The sequence below is a fragment of the Pseudomyrmex gracilis genome, unplaced genomic scaffold (assembly GCF_002006095.1).
Source record: "Pseudomyrmex gracilis isolate BER0280 unplaced genomic scaffold, ASM200609v1 scaffold_149, whole genome shotgun sequence".
Lineage (NCBI taxonomy): Eukaryota > Metazoa > Arthropoda > Insecta > Hymenoptera > Formicidae > Pseudomyrmex > Pseudomyrmex gracilis.
Window position 1 is genome coordinate 261,727 of NW_018020733.1, and position 15,319 is coordinate 277,045.

The 15,319-nt window shown below is 43.5% G+C and overlaps 1 protein-coding gene across 1 annotated transcript in view; it reads right to left on the minus strand.

Moving 5' to 3' along the window:
* Window positions 1–15,319, minus strand: part of LOC109857161 (acetylcholine receptor subunit alpha-like 1) — a 104,427-nt gene that overhangs the window by 64,797 nt on the left and 24,311 nt on the right. The window contains exon 2 of the mRNA XM_020433222.1: window positions 2,224–2,499. Coding sequence (XP_020288811.1) covers window positions 2,224–2,481 — 258 coding nt within the window. The 5' untranslated portion in view covers window positions 2,482–2,499. The remainder of the gene's footprint in view (window positions 1–2,223; window positions 2,500–15,319) is intronic.

Consider the following 15,319-nt stretch of genomic DNA (forward strand, 5'->3'; position numbering starts at 1 on the left):
CCAATATTGGGCTGTTATAAAATACAAAAATGGGACAATACTGGACCAATTGTCAATATCGAGTATCGGCTATAAAGGTTGGGCCATTGTTGGCCTAGTAGTATTACTGGAAGTCTGTCGGCAATTCCTACATGGGAATGAATACAATTTCTATAAATCAATAATACAATTTATGCGCAAATCAAATAAATATTGATAAATTTTTCGAGTAATTATTTGAGTAACTATTCATTTCGATAACGAGAAAAATAAAAAAACTGCGGTCGAGTTACGCGAGTATTGCGCTCTGCTCGCAAATATTATCGCGATCGTTTTAGGATAACGTTGTTCCCGTTGGGCTCGCGCGCTCGTTACTCACCTCGCCGCTATCTTTACCGGTAATTCCACCCGACCGGCCGCAATTGTTTCATAAATTCTATAGACGAGGGTGTTATGTAAGTGTTCGTTCGCACGTACCGTACCCGCGGTAATTGTTATTTATATCAATGCCTATGGGATTTTCGCAGTCGGTGAAAGGTTACGCGCGCAACGTCGCGCAGTTTTGAGCGAATCACTGCGGTCCGACCGTCCATTAAACACAAACCAAATGGACAATTTCCTATTCGCGTCCGAGCAAATTATTACGTTCTCGCGCGCGAGAACGAGATTCGTTCGAGAGAGAGCGGATGTTCGCGTGTACAAGCTTTCATTTTAAAATCGCGCGCATCGAATCGGCACGCGTTCGGCTGCGTGTTAAAAAAACGTCTATTTGCGCTTCTCCCTCCCCCCTAAAAAAAACGTCGCGTTTTATCTCGCGCGCGAATATCGAACAATCGTCATTTCTCCCGCGGTCGACATCGCGCCGCTCGGTGTTAATCCCCGCGTCGATAATAGGTGACACACGCAGTAAGCGCGGTCGGGACCGCATCACCTCTCCCCTCGATAACAAATTAATTATGCTTTCAGACTAGAAACATGTATGTATCGGTCGATATACCGATTCGTGATCGAGAGAGCAATTACCGCCGAAATTCAGATCGAGTTGCCGAGTATGTAACTCGTATGTAATAACCGGTGATACAACGCGTAGGTAAGGGAGGACAATCAACGTAATTCTAACACACCGATTCGGGAGGGAGGGGGTGCGTGTCAACCTCCCGTGTGTGTGTGTGTGTATGTGTGCGGACGCGTATGTTTAGTTTCGTGCGTTCCTCGCCGAGGACACGATTGATTACTGACGATCAGATTATGGCAATTAATAGCTCGAGTGCCACGAATCCCTTCGCTTGTAAATTAGTTCCGTTTCCGGCGCGCAGGAACTCCCGGAATTCAACTTATCACCGCAAATACGCGGACGCCCGTTATCGGTCATCTATCACGTAATCGGTATATTCCGTATACACCGAACGAGTGACTTTCTTGACACGGCGCATGAACACGTTAACGTCCGAGAGCGAGAGCGTTCGCTGTAAATCCTCCTTGCGATATAGTAACGAGACGAACGTGTACAATAAGACGAGAAATCCCTCTCACGACTGTCACAGAATCGCAAACTTTAAGAAGACCGTTAAGAGCCAACGTGGTTGTCGATGCGAGAAATTTTAATGCTCTCTGGAAACACCGAAGAGAGCTTGAATCGAGATCGAAATGTGTTTGCTCTCGAAAAGTAAATTGTTAATAAAAATTTTAAAAACTTAAAACGAGGGATTTCGGGCATTACATCTTGGCTCTTATCGATCCTTTCAAAGCTCGCGCAAATTTAGCAAGAATAAAAAAATCTACGGATATATATATATGTATAAACTATGTTGAATATCAAAAGAGAGCGGATGGTTGTGAAATATTTGACTTCTAATTGTGTTCGACGCGGCGTGTTTTTTTTCTAACACACAGAGAGAGAGAGCGCGCGATATTTGATAAATTTCATAATTTCGACAATTTCGACACGGATAAACTACCGAAACGCTCGGGATAAGCGTTTTTAATTTTACATATCGAATCCATCACTATCAGTATCCGCCTATTCTTCGTGTCAACAAAACAATCGTATACATTCGCATATCGTTTCCCGTAGAACCAACGGGATCCAATCGATATGAAACACATTGGACTATTTCACAACCGAGCACTCTTGTTCCACATATCTGGCGTGCATATCCCTCGGGGGCGCGCAGAAACCTCGTCTATATAGAGTATAAACGCTATTCATGCGGTAGGATAATGGGTTAAGTGGGGTCTACTCACGACGTCGATGAGCTGGGAGAGGCGTAGTCCCATTTTGACAGTGAGGCGATCGCTGTTGTTGCCAACAGGGCGGATGAGGCGGTTGTAGTTCGACAGCAGGTCATCGTAGAGACGCTTCGCTTCCGGATTGGCCGAGGCGCCCGGAAACGCGGCAACGAGACAGGATATGGCTGCCGCCATCGCCAACAATCCGCCCAACCTGGACCACCATCGCCACCAGCCTTTCCCACCGTCGTTCGTCCAAGCATCCCTAAGCATCGTACGCCTTGTCCACCCCTTCAACAATAAATTACGCGTCCCTTTGTAATGCATGTCTCGTGCTGTTGAACGTGTGCAGGGTTCGTTGATCTCTCTCTCTCTCTCTCTCACACACACGCGCGCGCGCGCGCACAAGAATCCATCTTGCGCGTCAATTATCCTGCGGTTGTTTCACGTTACGACATTAAAGGACCCTTGTGATAAAACATAATGACTTTGGGCAGCTCGTTGTGCGCACAAAGTACAAATAAAGTCTATGCTAATTAGAAAATTTAGTTCTAATATATGTTCTCTTCTCTCGCACGTCGCGCTCGTACGAGAGACAATGTCGCTTTGTTGTGTTAACTTAAGTATTTTTTCATCAATTAATTTGCGATATAATAATATCGATAAAAAAGTGTTATATAAAAGACAGTAATCATATAAAAGGCGAACGCACACGTACGTACATATACACTTTTGCGCATTTCACATATCGATTCGCGAATTGGAAATATAATTTAGCTTCGTTTTAAACGTCAAGTAAATACGTCACGTTGCTGAAATTAAATATTTATGGATAGAAAAAGAAAGACTTGCACGCGAAAGTGCCCGAAAGGGGCAGCAAAAATTCGATGAGAAAAATTGAGATGATTTATAAGCGCGGATGGGAAATTTCCACGGCAAAAACTTTCGCTGCGATAATTTAAGAAGAAATGGCTGGTATAAAATCCCGAGGGAGAACAAACTCGGAAGAGAGCAATTTTATAAAAGGGGTAATAAATTTCGCTTTGAATACGCGCGAGTTTCACAGTTCGACGGTGGTATCGCGAGGCCTAACACAATCATCGTTGAAGAAATCTCGGAAAATGAGAGATAAATCATTCGAAAAAAGAAAAAAAACATAATTGCAATTCACTTCGTATAGAGAAAGAATTTATTAAATTTATAATCGGAAAAAAAACACAGCGCGCGTCTGGGTTAATTAAGGTTAATTAAGGTTGCTAACCTTAATGATTTGTGTCTCACACGGCTTAGCGGGACGGTGCAAAATGTATATCTTCACAATTCGGCGCTGAACGCACGACTGTTCGCTTTCGACAACTCTGCGCGTCGGAATAACAATAATAAAAAACAGCCCGTATGTGTAGTAGCATTACGTTACCACACTTGTTCTACGTCTCACCCAAAATCCATTTATTTACAAAATTTACCTACTCGTCCATTTTTGTTTTTGTTTTTAATTTTAGAAAACCCAAGCTCGCAGTCCTCACAAGACAATAAATATTACAATAAACTTTTCTCACATCGTTGTTATACATTCTCGAATAGCGAAATATTTGAAACACAAATTTTCTTACACATTTAATTAATTTTATCTAATTTTGCGAGTTACCAGTTGCGTCGAATTTAATTCGATCAATCTAAATGTCGATATAAACCTCATAACCGAACACGCCCCCGAAATTGTTCGTCGAAACTGTCGAACGCATTAAATCCGAAACGCCGATTAATTGCGATAAATCGCGCGCGATTGTTCTGCCCTGGAAAGGTCGGGTATATAGTACGAATAAAAGCGAACTTTTCACTTGAGCACGCCGCGCCCCAGAGAAGGGAAACTTGTTGCCTTGACGTATTTTACGCGCCGTTCGCGTTTCAAGTGTTAACGAAAAGCGAGCAATCGTAAGGCGCGCGGCGGCCGCGCAATATCGAGTCACTTAGGACGTCTGTCGATTCTTCGTAATATACTTTGACGTAAAAACTTTTTCGAAACGACGCGAGTGTGTCCCTGTCCATCGTAAGATGTAGCTTCTCGCTGAGGTCTCGCAGAGACGAAGTCATTTACTACCCGTAGCGAGGAGCGTAATCGCCCATAAAGGGGAACTTGTGAACGGCATTGTTGTGTCACAAGAAAGATGGAGGATGAGAGGTAGGGAGACGAGCGAGAACCTCTCGAGGAAGTTTTATCGCTTCTTTGCTGACCTACCTCGCCTACCTCGCTATTATCAGCATAACCGTATGCCTCGAAAAGACTACTTCGTCGTATTAGGGCACCTTCTCTCGCGCTCTGATGCTCCTCTTCTCGAATTAAGCCGACACACAAAGGGAGTTCAGAAACACGTTCCGAAACTGTATTCTATCGAAACTTTCCAAGGAAGTAGACAAGCAACGCACACGTGTGTTGCCGATTTTTATGTTCTTCTTTCCAGTAAGAACATAAAAATGCAAAGAGCGTGTCTTTCTAAGACTTTCGAAATAACGTTGTGCGCACTTCTTTCAAATTTTTTTATATTATTTATAAATAATACACGCGTCTCAAAAACTCTCTTTAAAAATAATGTCTATATTTGTTAATATAATAACAATAATTTTCTCAGTATTATATATATATATATATATTATATATATATATATTTTTTTTTTTGCAAACATGCAGCACCAAACAACGTTTGTTCTCGCGTTTTATCTTTTATCACGTGTCTTATATCGACGGAAAGATATAGAGAGATACAGTTTCGATTAATCTGAAGCTCAGATAATTCTCAAGTGACCGTTTGGGTGCGTGCCACTTGACACCGAGACTCGTCGTCGTTAACATTTGACCGAAGATCCCAGAGCACCGGGCTCGATTATGTATATACGGTCGGGGCATTATATACGGCCTCGATCGGCGATAGCGCGGTTTACCGTAACGGATAGCCGGTTTCGTTACACGATAAAAGGACAGGTCGATCGAACACAGCTTGTTCGACAGTAGGTAGGACGCGGTCTGAGAAAGCTGATATAATGGAACCAATAATGAGCCGAGACCGCCACATCCATCAATCCGGATCAAGCAGCCTTAACCATCCTTTCTCTCACGCGTTCAGCGACGGAAAATAATTACGCGATCTCGGATCTGTGTACAGTATGACGTTCAGAATGATTGAACGCGCGCTGCTTCGGTAATAAACAATCCGCTCGCTTCTTCTTTAGCTTAATCCGAAGAGAATAAAAATGATTGAGAAACGTCGATAAAATCTTTTGACGAGAGATGAAATAAATATGTATAAAAACAAAAAAAGAAAAAAAATATATAACAGTAAATATGTATAAATATAACAATAAATTTGTATACCTCTTGTCGCATGTGAGTAAACAAATTAAGTGTGTCTGGATTGTGTAAATAAATAAAATTACGTTTGCGAGATCTCCGCTTTGAAAAAAAAAAAAAAACACATCGCTTTGGTCAACAGGTTGACAAAAAGAAGTTGAGATAAAGTCGAGTTTCGAACGGACTTGCGCAAAGCAAAATTTCAGCTGTACAACGATATAACGCTAAGTGCGCCAGTTTGTACACAATCGAAAACGAATGGCACACCGTTATCCTTTCGAAGGGTACAAATCGGCTCGAGGAACGGGAAGATCGAGCAAACGTGTCGAAGAGTTTTTGTGTTGATCCGTTGAACGTCTTCTTCGTTTAGAAACGCCATTTTTCCCCGACAACGTGCTTGCATCTCGAACTGCAACTCCGACTTTTACATGCGAGCGAGTTGTAACGATCAGCGAACTACGGAGCGATTCGTACAAGTTTGTCGAATATGGAAAATGATGTCTGCGCAGTGATTAACGACAGACGATACAAACGAGTAACACACGCGCACACACACCCACACATTAATATTGAGAAAAATATATTACGTTCACTATACGAAACGTTAAACTATCTGGCAGCGTGACGTATTTGTCAGCCGCGTGCGTCGGCGAAATAATTTATCATGCTTCACGAAATTGGCATCGCGGCATTCCTTTATCGGCATTCGAAAGCTTTCCGAAATCGTTCTGGCAGATAATATTTTTTTTTTTTTTTATTAGAATTTATCGGAGCGATCGCTCTTAAATAAAATATTACAATATTTTACTTAATATAAAAAAACAAAGAGAGAGAGAGAGAAGAGAGACTTTATAATGTACAAATGTTAAAACAAAACGTTCGGAAATAATGAATAAAAATAAAAAAAAAGAAGAATAAACGAACATTGATATTTTACATTCAAAGCGAATTGAGTAACATTTATAATTATTCGGTAAATGTATTTAATGTTTTCCCCGAGTGTGTTGCATGGTTGCCACGCAAACAAGAAGAACGCAACGCAAGCGCGCGGCTTGCTCGAAACGTATCGCTTTGTCATTTAAAGCTGCCACGCAGCTCGCGCAACTGCAACGAGGCTAATCGAATCTGGTACCGACTGCACCTACTAACTAGACTATTATGCACCCGGTGCGGAATTGTATCAGCTGGACCGGCTGTCTATTTCCTTTCCCATTGGGTGAATCAACGGGAACGAGAGGCAGATGATTGGACAGAGACCCGGCGCGATATGAAGAGAGAATGAGAGAGTGTGTGTGAGTGAATGAGAGAGAGAGAGAGAACGGCATTTTGTCGAGCCGCAGAGAAAATCGCGGAGTTTCAATATCCAGAGATAGTATTGAATTTCCATACGCTCATATACAGGGTGTCCCGCAATGGTCTTGATTTTAACGTCAACTGATCTGAAGTTGATTTTACTTTAGCGAAACTTGAGTTTAAATATCGAATACGATAAATTCGCTCGATCTTGACTCACTTTCAGATTTAATTTTCTAGAAAAAAAAAAAGCAAAAAATTGTAAATTAAATCAATGTGACGTAACTTCGAACTTGACGATATTCCCGATATTGCGAACCGATATGAAAGAACTTCTGCTAAATTGAACAGAAATGCAAGAAATCGAAAAACGACAGAAATTCGTCGCATCGTCCGCGTTATCGACTTTTCGAAAAACACCCCCAAGCGCGATCTCCTTAAAGGAATATTTTCATTTCCGTCCTCTCTCTCTCTCTCTTTCTTTTTCTCTCTTCGGCGTAACTTGACTTTTATGTTCTTCAACGAGAGAAACATGATTGAAATCTCTGTGTTACACGAAGTTATGCCTCTCGGTTTTATTACTGCGGGTCGAAACGCGAAACTTGCACACTTCGCGCGCGCAAGGAAAAAAAAAATTGCGCGAGAGAAAAAAAATCAGAACAGAATTGTCAATAAAATCAGCGCCCGGTGTGTGCCGAGTGTTTTCGCTGTTTTATTACCTCTCGTACTACCCTCTCTTTAGCCGAGACGAGACGCGGCTTAATTTAGAGCGCTCTCGGAATTTACGGCGCGCTCGCTACTACAGGCTCGTTTCTGACCGCGCGCGGATTATGGATCGTATGTAACGTTTGACAAACGCGGAGAAGTTTTGACACTCGACGACGACGATGACGAGAACGACGAGGAGCAAGAAATCAATTGTGATCCCGCACCCTCATTCTCGCCGATCGACAGCGAGCTTTTCGGATAAATCGCTGAAAGAAAATGAATTACGCGACGCGCGTCGAGAGTTCGTGTGCGCTCACAACTCGACGACGACGCGACGTTTGCTCGTCACGATCGACGATGTTGCCTCGTCACTCGTAAATTGCAACCGACGAATGTCCCCGCTCGACACTCGTCGCCGAAGTTTATAACGGTTTGCAACTGTGCTGACTGTTCGTCGCCAGAGCCAACTTTCCCCCGCGTAGCGCGTCGACGAAAATCTCTCGTTGTATAGCTCACCTCAATCTATATCGGACCCTATTTGTTCGTCGTTTTCCAAGATTTCAATTTCGCTTTTAACGAAATTATTATAGCGTCATAAATTTCCCCGACCACGACAAGCGATGGAATTAGATCGAACCCCTCCCCCCCTCCTCCCGAATGTAATATGTATATTCAATTACGAAGTGATACCGCGCGTACAAGAAGATTATGAATTATTACGAGATCCCCGTAAGCGATAAATTTTCGATTAAAACATTTCTGTCGGCGCGCAGACTGCTGACTCTCCTAAAAAGACGCGTGTGTGTATTTGTATTCGATCGTGCGTGTATGTGTGTGTGTGTGTGTGTACGCGCACGCGTGTATGCGTCGAAAAATCAATCGGTCGCTGCTTCGATATTACGTTTGGAAATACAGCCATACGTTTTCGGCCGGGCTGTCGAAAATGGATTGCCGCGCGATGTAAATTCATTCCTTGCCATTTGAAAACTGCGCGCCCGCGATCATACTCGCCCGCCGTTAATCAAAGTTAACAGAGAGAGACAGAGAGAGAGAGAGAGAGAGAGAGAGGAAAAGCGACAAGAACGATAAAGAGAAGAGAGAGCGTCGTGTTATACATCGTCCGTGATTTTTCCCCGCTCGCTGCAAAATTCGACTCTCTCTCTCCCTCTCGTGCGAACGACAACGATTGCCGTTGCAATTTAGCGTACGAAGTGACAAATACTGCGCTTTATGGCTCGTAATTATTCAAATGGCGCGGCTGTTACTGAACGCGGACGGTTTCGCGCGAATGACGATGCGAAAGTGCTCGTCTCCGCGTAGGGAAAGAAAAAGAATTTTTCTCTCTTATATCTGCCTGCCTGTGCGCGTCCGCGAAATTGCATTTTCCGAGCTGAAAATTGCGCGCCCGCGCATCACGCACATTTTTTCTATCGCGTTCGATACGAAATATTATGTTTTTATTTTTAGATTTCATTTTATTTAATTCGACACTCTCTTTCCACATTACCCGCGTGCGCGCGTGTGAAAATAACACGCTCTTTCTTTCGAGCGACAAATAATTGCTCCCGCAAATTTGTCCACCGAATATTTTGTTGGAGATTTTTGATTGAAAGTACTTTTCCCGCCATTGCCGCTTTGCAGCGCGCAATTCCGGAAGCGAGTTCTTTGTAATTAGCTCTCTCGCGTCGTAACTTTGTTCGCAATAAAATTAAATTTCTGCCAATTAATTAGCGACTGTTTATTATAGTCGAATTCTGTTCCGAGTGTTTTACAGAAATACGTTTTTTTTTTTCTTTTTTTGCGCGCGCGCGCGCTACACTCTCGTTTGCGACGTAAAGAAAATGTTCTAGGGGAATATCCAAATTAAGTTTGTTATAATAAAAGTTTGTTATCCTTCTGGAATAACTCATTTAAAGTGACGCAACTTTAATGAAATTTCCTTCCAAGCTCGCGGAAGTTCACGCTGCGCCATTATAGACGTTGTAATGGCGTCGCGTTGTAAAACGTTTGCACTTCTTACTAAAATCTCGAACGGTTTCTGCGTTAACGCGAACATAGCACCACTTGCCGTTCCCTTCCTTGTGATGAGAAATAAACCGTCTTTTCTCTGTATTTTATATACACAACAGTGGGATAAAACGCGGGGAAAGGGAGAAGAGGAGGATAAGTCACAAGCGCGCAAAGAAAATATATAAACGCACTTATACAACGTTGGAAGCGCGCGCTGTAAGGTATTCAGCAAAGAGGAACGGTCGCCCGTTCGTCAGATGTAATTCAATACTCAGGGGGATGGCTCGGGGAGATGTGTGCGGGAGTTGTGTGTAGGAGATCGGTGGAATGACGGAAAACGGGTTGAAGCATTGAGATGCAAAATGGAGAGAATCGCGCACGAAGAACACACAATGGGGGAAAGCAATCCCGGTGATCTGTGAGACTTGTGTCAATACGTGTGTGAGAACTTCTCTCCGTTCTCTCCTCCCTTTGGGATCCAATCGCGATCCATATGGATAAACTAATTTAAGACGGCGTTTTGTTGTTTACAGTCGGCGTTGTGTATTTCGGTTAAGAAATACAACGCCGCGCTCGGTCGACCGCGTCAATTCGATCGCCGCGAAAACTGTTGCGGCGATCTGTATCTTCTCCGCGAGCTCGACGATCCATTCTGTCGATCATTTTTCGCGTATCCATCGAAACCACGCACGTATCATGCAAATTTCCCGCTTTTGACGTCGCCCGCGCCGTCGAGAAGCGAAACACGAACGCGTTTTTGACGGCGAGGGAATAAAAAGAAACGACAATCCCCGAAATACTCGGCGCAAATCCGACGGGATCGATCGAGTAGAATAGAAAATATTTACGCGCGCGTAATATTTTTCTCGACGATTGATTGCGGTGTAAAGAAAATTTGAGATTTATCGGAGATTACATATTGTGCGTGTTATATTCAGATGTGTCTGCTCTTGCGAAATGTGTTACTATACACACGCTACTGTATGTTCTGCCGATACACGGTATCGTGTATTAATGTATCACAGTATCTTGTCTAGTATCGCGATATAATGTTACGAGCTTTTCCCTATCGCACGTGTTCCCTTTGAAGTGGAATCGAGTTTCCCAATTATTTCAGTTCGCAGACACACGCCCGTATTGATTTCGACACACTGTTGCGGGAAATTTAATAGAGCGTAATTTGCAACTAAATTATTGTCACGTCCTGATTTATATGATGTAAAACAAATCGAAACACAACCGCGTTTTCCGATAACATTCGATCGTGACAAAAGTAACGTCGACAAGAATGTAATATGTTTTACGCGAAAGCATTCTACCTTTATATAAACTGAAGCCGTCTGTTCGAGGTGTCATGTACAATGCTGATTTATCGTCACCGCAGCTCGAACTTCGAACCGACCGATTCGAAGGCAACGGAAATCGTAAATTTGGAACATTTCGAACGGTTTCTGCGGTGGAGCGCCCCCGAAGTGCAAAGCGTCCTTTAAACCGTGTTTAGGCGTCAACCCTGAAATATCGACTTTGCAACTGACGTGCAGCGTATCCGGCGTAGGATATTTCGACAATTCTCGAAACGGTGCGGGAAAAGCATTGTAATGTTGAATCGCGTTGGGGAAAAAAAAAAAAAAAAAAAAAAAAAAAAAAACGACGTAATACGCGAAGTTTGCGAATACTTTTTCAGGATAAAAAAAACGCAAAGCCAGTAAATTTACCAACTTTTTTCGTAACAAAAATCAGTTTGTAAATATCGACTGCTCTTATTTGAAAAAAAAAAAAAAGTCTTCCGCGTTTATCGTCTTTAATAAAGTCTCGCGCATAAGCGCCGATCATTCGAGACGGGCAGAAAATAGAAGGTAGAAATGAAATATATAAAGTAACGAGATGTAAAATATATTGCTCCTCTCATCGGAGCTGTCCGATGTAATATCCTCGAATTATTGCGGCTCGCTCACCATTAGCGATCGTTCTCCACGATTCGATGTGCTTACTCCTCGCAATTTATCAGCATGTCGAGTATTGGTCTCGATTGCAATATTTTTCCGACTGTGTATATGTAACGAGCCGCGTAGCATAAACAAACGCGCGGTAACGCGTCCAGAGTTTCGCGATAACCAAAGTTAATTTTTTTATTTCTTAGCAACACTCATCAGTAACACCCCAATTCGTTTTAATTCTCGTCGAGTTAATTAACAAAACTATCCTACACGCATAAAAGAAATTTGCACGATCTCGCGCGCGAGAGTGCGAACTAGTCAACCAAGTAAAAAAAGTAACAAATTTTATCGATGAATCCCTAATGTCGCTCTAAACTCGTTTTATCTGTGCGCGCGCACACATACACACACATTATGCAAATTTTCCGCAATTACTCCAAGTTGGAGAATGGCCAGAATCTTCGAAACTTTGAAAACCGATAACTTCAACGTTAGAAGTTACTTATCGAACAGTCACAACTCCAACTGCCGAATTTCTCCGCCTCGAATCTATCGCGTTTCTTTCTTTCTTAACGCATTTTGTATTTGACGTTTTTTTGGTTTTTCAATGATTTTCATATCGTCTTGTTTCTCTTCTTCTTCTATTTTTTTCTCTTTGTGTCTTTTCTCATCTTCTCCTTGTTTCCCACTTACTCGGCGCAACTGTTAGCACCTTGAACGCGCGGAAAGGCTCCAAGGCGCGTTATAATGTTGCGTATATAAACTTTGAGAAACACTTTTAAAAATCAGGTCAATATTATCACACGCTCGCAATTTTTCTGCTCCAACTTCTATCATCTCCGTAAATCATCCCGTTCCCGCCGAGAGATCCCCCACGTACGTGATTTGTATCACGTAGCATCAAAATTTTTCGCTCGTGCACTACCGTGTACACAAGTGGAATTAGCGGCCGTAGGTATGACGGCCTCGAAAACATTGGACCAATATCGCGAACGGAGATCCGACAGATATGGGATTGTCGGCAATTTGTAGGATTTTGCGCGGGGACCAAGTGGATCGAGAGGAAACGGGCAAAGAGAATCGGGAGACGCGATAACGCCGGGAGAGAAAGACAGAGAAAGAGTTGGAAAAGTCAACGAAAGAAACGGAAGTCGGTGAGAAAAGAAACGAGATACGCGAAGAGAGGAAGGGAAGCAGAAGAAGAAGGGAGACAAGAAACGGACGATCGCGGTCGAAGGATGGCCGGCAGAAGAGCCACCACCGCGTTTTCAGTAGGTTACTCACGTCCCGACATTATTTAGAGCTCGAAATAACGAGGACTGACGTCTTTCCCAAGGAAAATCGTCTTTCGGGATTCGGGAAGACGTATTTCCATCTCAGCGCCGAGATAGTGGATTCATTTGGGAAACTTGAAAATCTCTACCTCCCTTCCCAGCACCGCGAAACGAACCGTATGTCGTGCCTCGACTGCCAAGAGGAAATTCTGATTTCGCGCGAATTTTCCAGACACGCTCCAACCGGGAGGAGCCGCGCGTTTCGCGCGAGCGAGATTCATTCGCGACGCACGGATTTGAGCGCGAACGAAATTTGGAAGAAAAACGAAACATTCGCCCAGAGAAACGCAAGAGAAAAAAGCGTTTTGTTAAAACCGCGCGCCCGCGAAACAAACAAAAAAAAACTAATAATGACACATTTTGTTGCTTCGCTTGCATTTCCACGCGGCTCGCGCGGCGCGTCGGACTTATCGTCTCCGTACCACTTATGGTATCGATCTATCAATTTCCGGATACAGGATACAACAGCATCTGCAATCGTGTCTCGTTCGCACGTTGCGTATCTCCCGTGTATACGTCGCACGCGGTGTAACGAAGTAAGTAAAAATCGACGGTCTACGCTCTCGCGCGCGTCGACGCCGTTCTCGGGGTTTTTTTTTTTTTTCTTTTCTTTTTTCTTCCTCTTCTCCCCCGACTCGCTTTTCCCTCACACATATCCCGCATTAATGCGCCCACGTGTAAGCACGCATACATCCAATATGTATATGAGGGAAACCTACGAGCATGCGGCGCGGAGTATAGAGGTAGCTCCAGGTCTACCTGCAGCGCGATAGGAATTATGCAAAGCAGCGCGATGCGGGCTGGAGAGATGAGAGAGAGAGGAGCGAGACGGGGGAGGAGGAGAGAGGCCGAGCGTCGAGCAGGAAACAGTGGAAACGCGCTTAAAAGGAAAAACTCGTGAGATAGGGAAAGAGAGAAAATGAGAAAGAGAAAAGCGAAGAGAGAGAAACAAGCGAGAGCGAGAAAGAAAGGAGAAAAATGCGAACGGGGTGATGGAAAAGTGTCTCTCTCGCAAGAGTGTGAGACGCCGTTGCAACGCGACGCGAGCGACGATGCGCGCGATGCATGAGAGATGTGCCGGTGTGCGGCCGCCGGCCTCTCTGTGTATATTGACACACCTAACGAGGAAGGGAGAGACGTAAGGCGAGAGAAAGGAGAGGGGCGCCGCGCCAAAGGTACGGAGCGATTTTCACGGGACGCGACTCCCCCCGTCGGAATCAAAATCGTGTTTATGCATGACAATGTCGCGACTCGCTGATGATCCTCATTAGCATAACGCTGCAAGTGCGCTGCATTGCTTCCGACAACACGCTTGAAACGTGAGCCTCCGTACATTGAGGATATTACCCCGCCGGAGATATCTGTGTATACACGATTTTAAACAATTTGTAAACGCGCACTTTTAACACCGGTTACGACGCACGCTATTTTTTTTTTCTTTTTTTCGCGGAAACCGGTTATCATTTTTTTTTTTGCTGAACAAACGAATCGCGTCCGGCACGGGATACGAAAAAAAAAAAAAAAAAAAAAACGTAGTTTTAAACTTTGTTTGTTAAATCGTCAAACAACGTTTGCACTTTGCTTTATCACCGCGCGAGCAATGAGCTTTCCACAATTCCATGCATGAAGCAGATATCGCGCGCGCGCGCGCGCGCGCGTGCGCTTACATTTGTGCCGAAGCGCAGCGGCCGCCGTGTATACTCGGACTACTGCAAACTTTGGTTACAGTAATTAACGACAGCACTGCGAGCGAACCTCGCAGTTGACACGTCACGTCTACCAGATTGTTTCGAGACTTAATAATGATGCTTCCGCGCCGCGTTTCGGGTTTCAATTTCGCGTCCTTATTTGTCTGAGAAGAGCGAGTGTCCGCCTCTCCACTTGGCACAGTCTACTCCGCGCGCGGAGTAGTACAACAACGTGTATACGGCGACGTAATATCTTGTACCTCGGCTTAATATTTTATTCTACTTTAATCTCTGCAGCTCCCCTTCGTTCTCTCTTTCTCTCTCTCTATCTTTATTTTTCTCGCGTAGACGCGTCTTTACTTCCTTCGAAACTTGCCTCGCGTCGTTGTCAGAAAATTGAGACACCATGTTTGATACACAAGTATTTTCGTTTCAAATAACATTCTCGTTCGCGAGAATAAAGTTTCGCACAAAAATGTACACAGTTGTGTTTTCATTCTCTGTTTTCCGACGTTATTGTTTGCGTAAATATTATTATAGACACATATTTTTTGCGTTCAACGTTTTAATACGCAAAATAACAAAATTATTTGCAGTAAAATAATCACACCGTTTTTTTTTTTTTTTTTTTTTTTTTTTTTTTTTTTAAATGCAAAATATTGCTCGAACTCTCGCAAATCATCAAATTTATGTGAGAATGTGTTTATTTCGCGATGTGTTCGAATAACGAGAACGATAAACATTAACAAACATCGTTCTATTTTTGGTACGACTGTCTAGACATCTTTTTTGCGC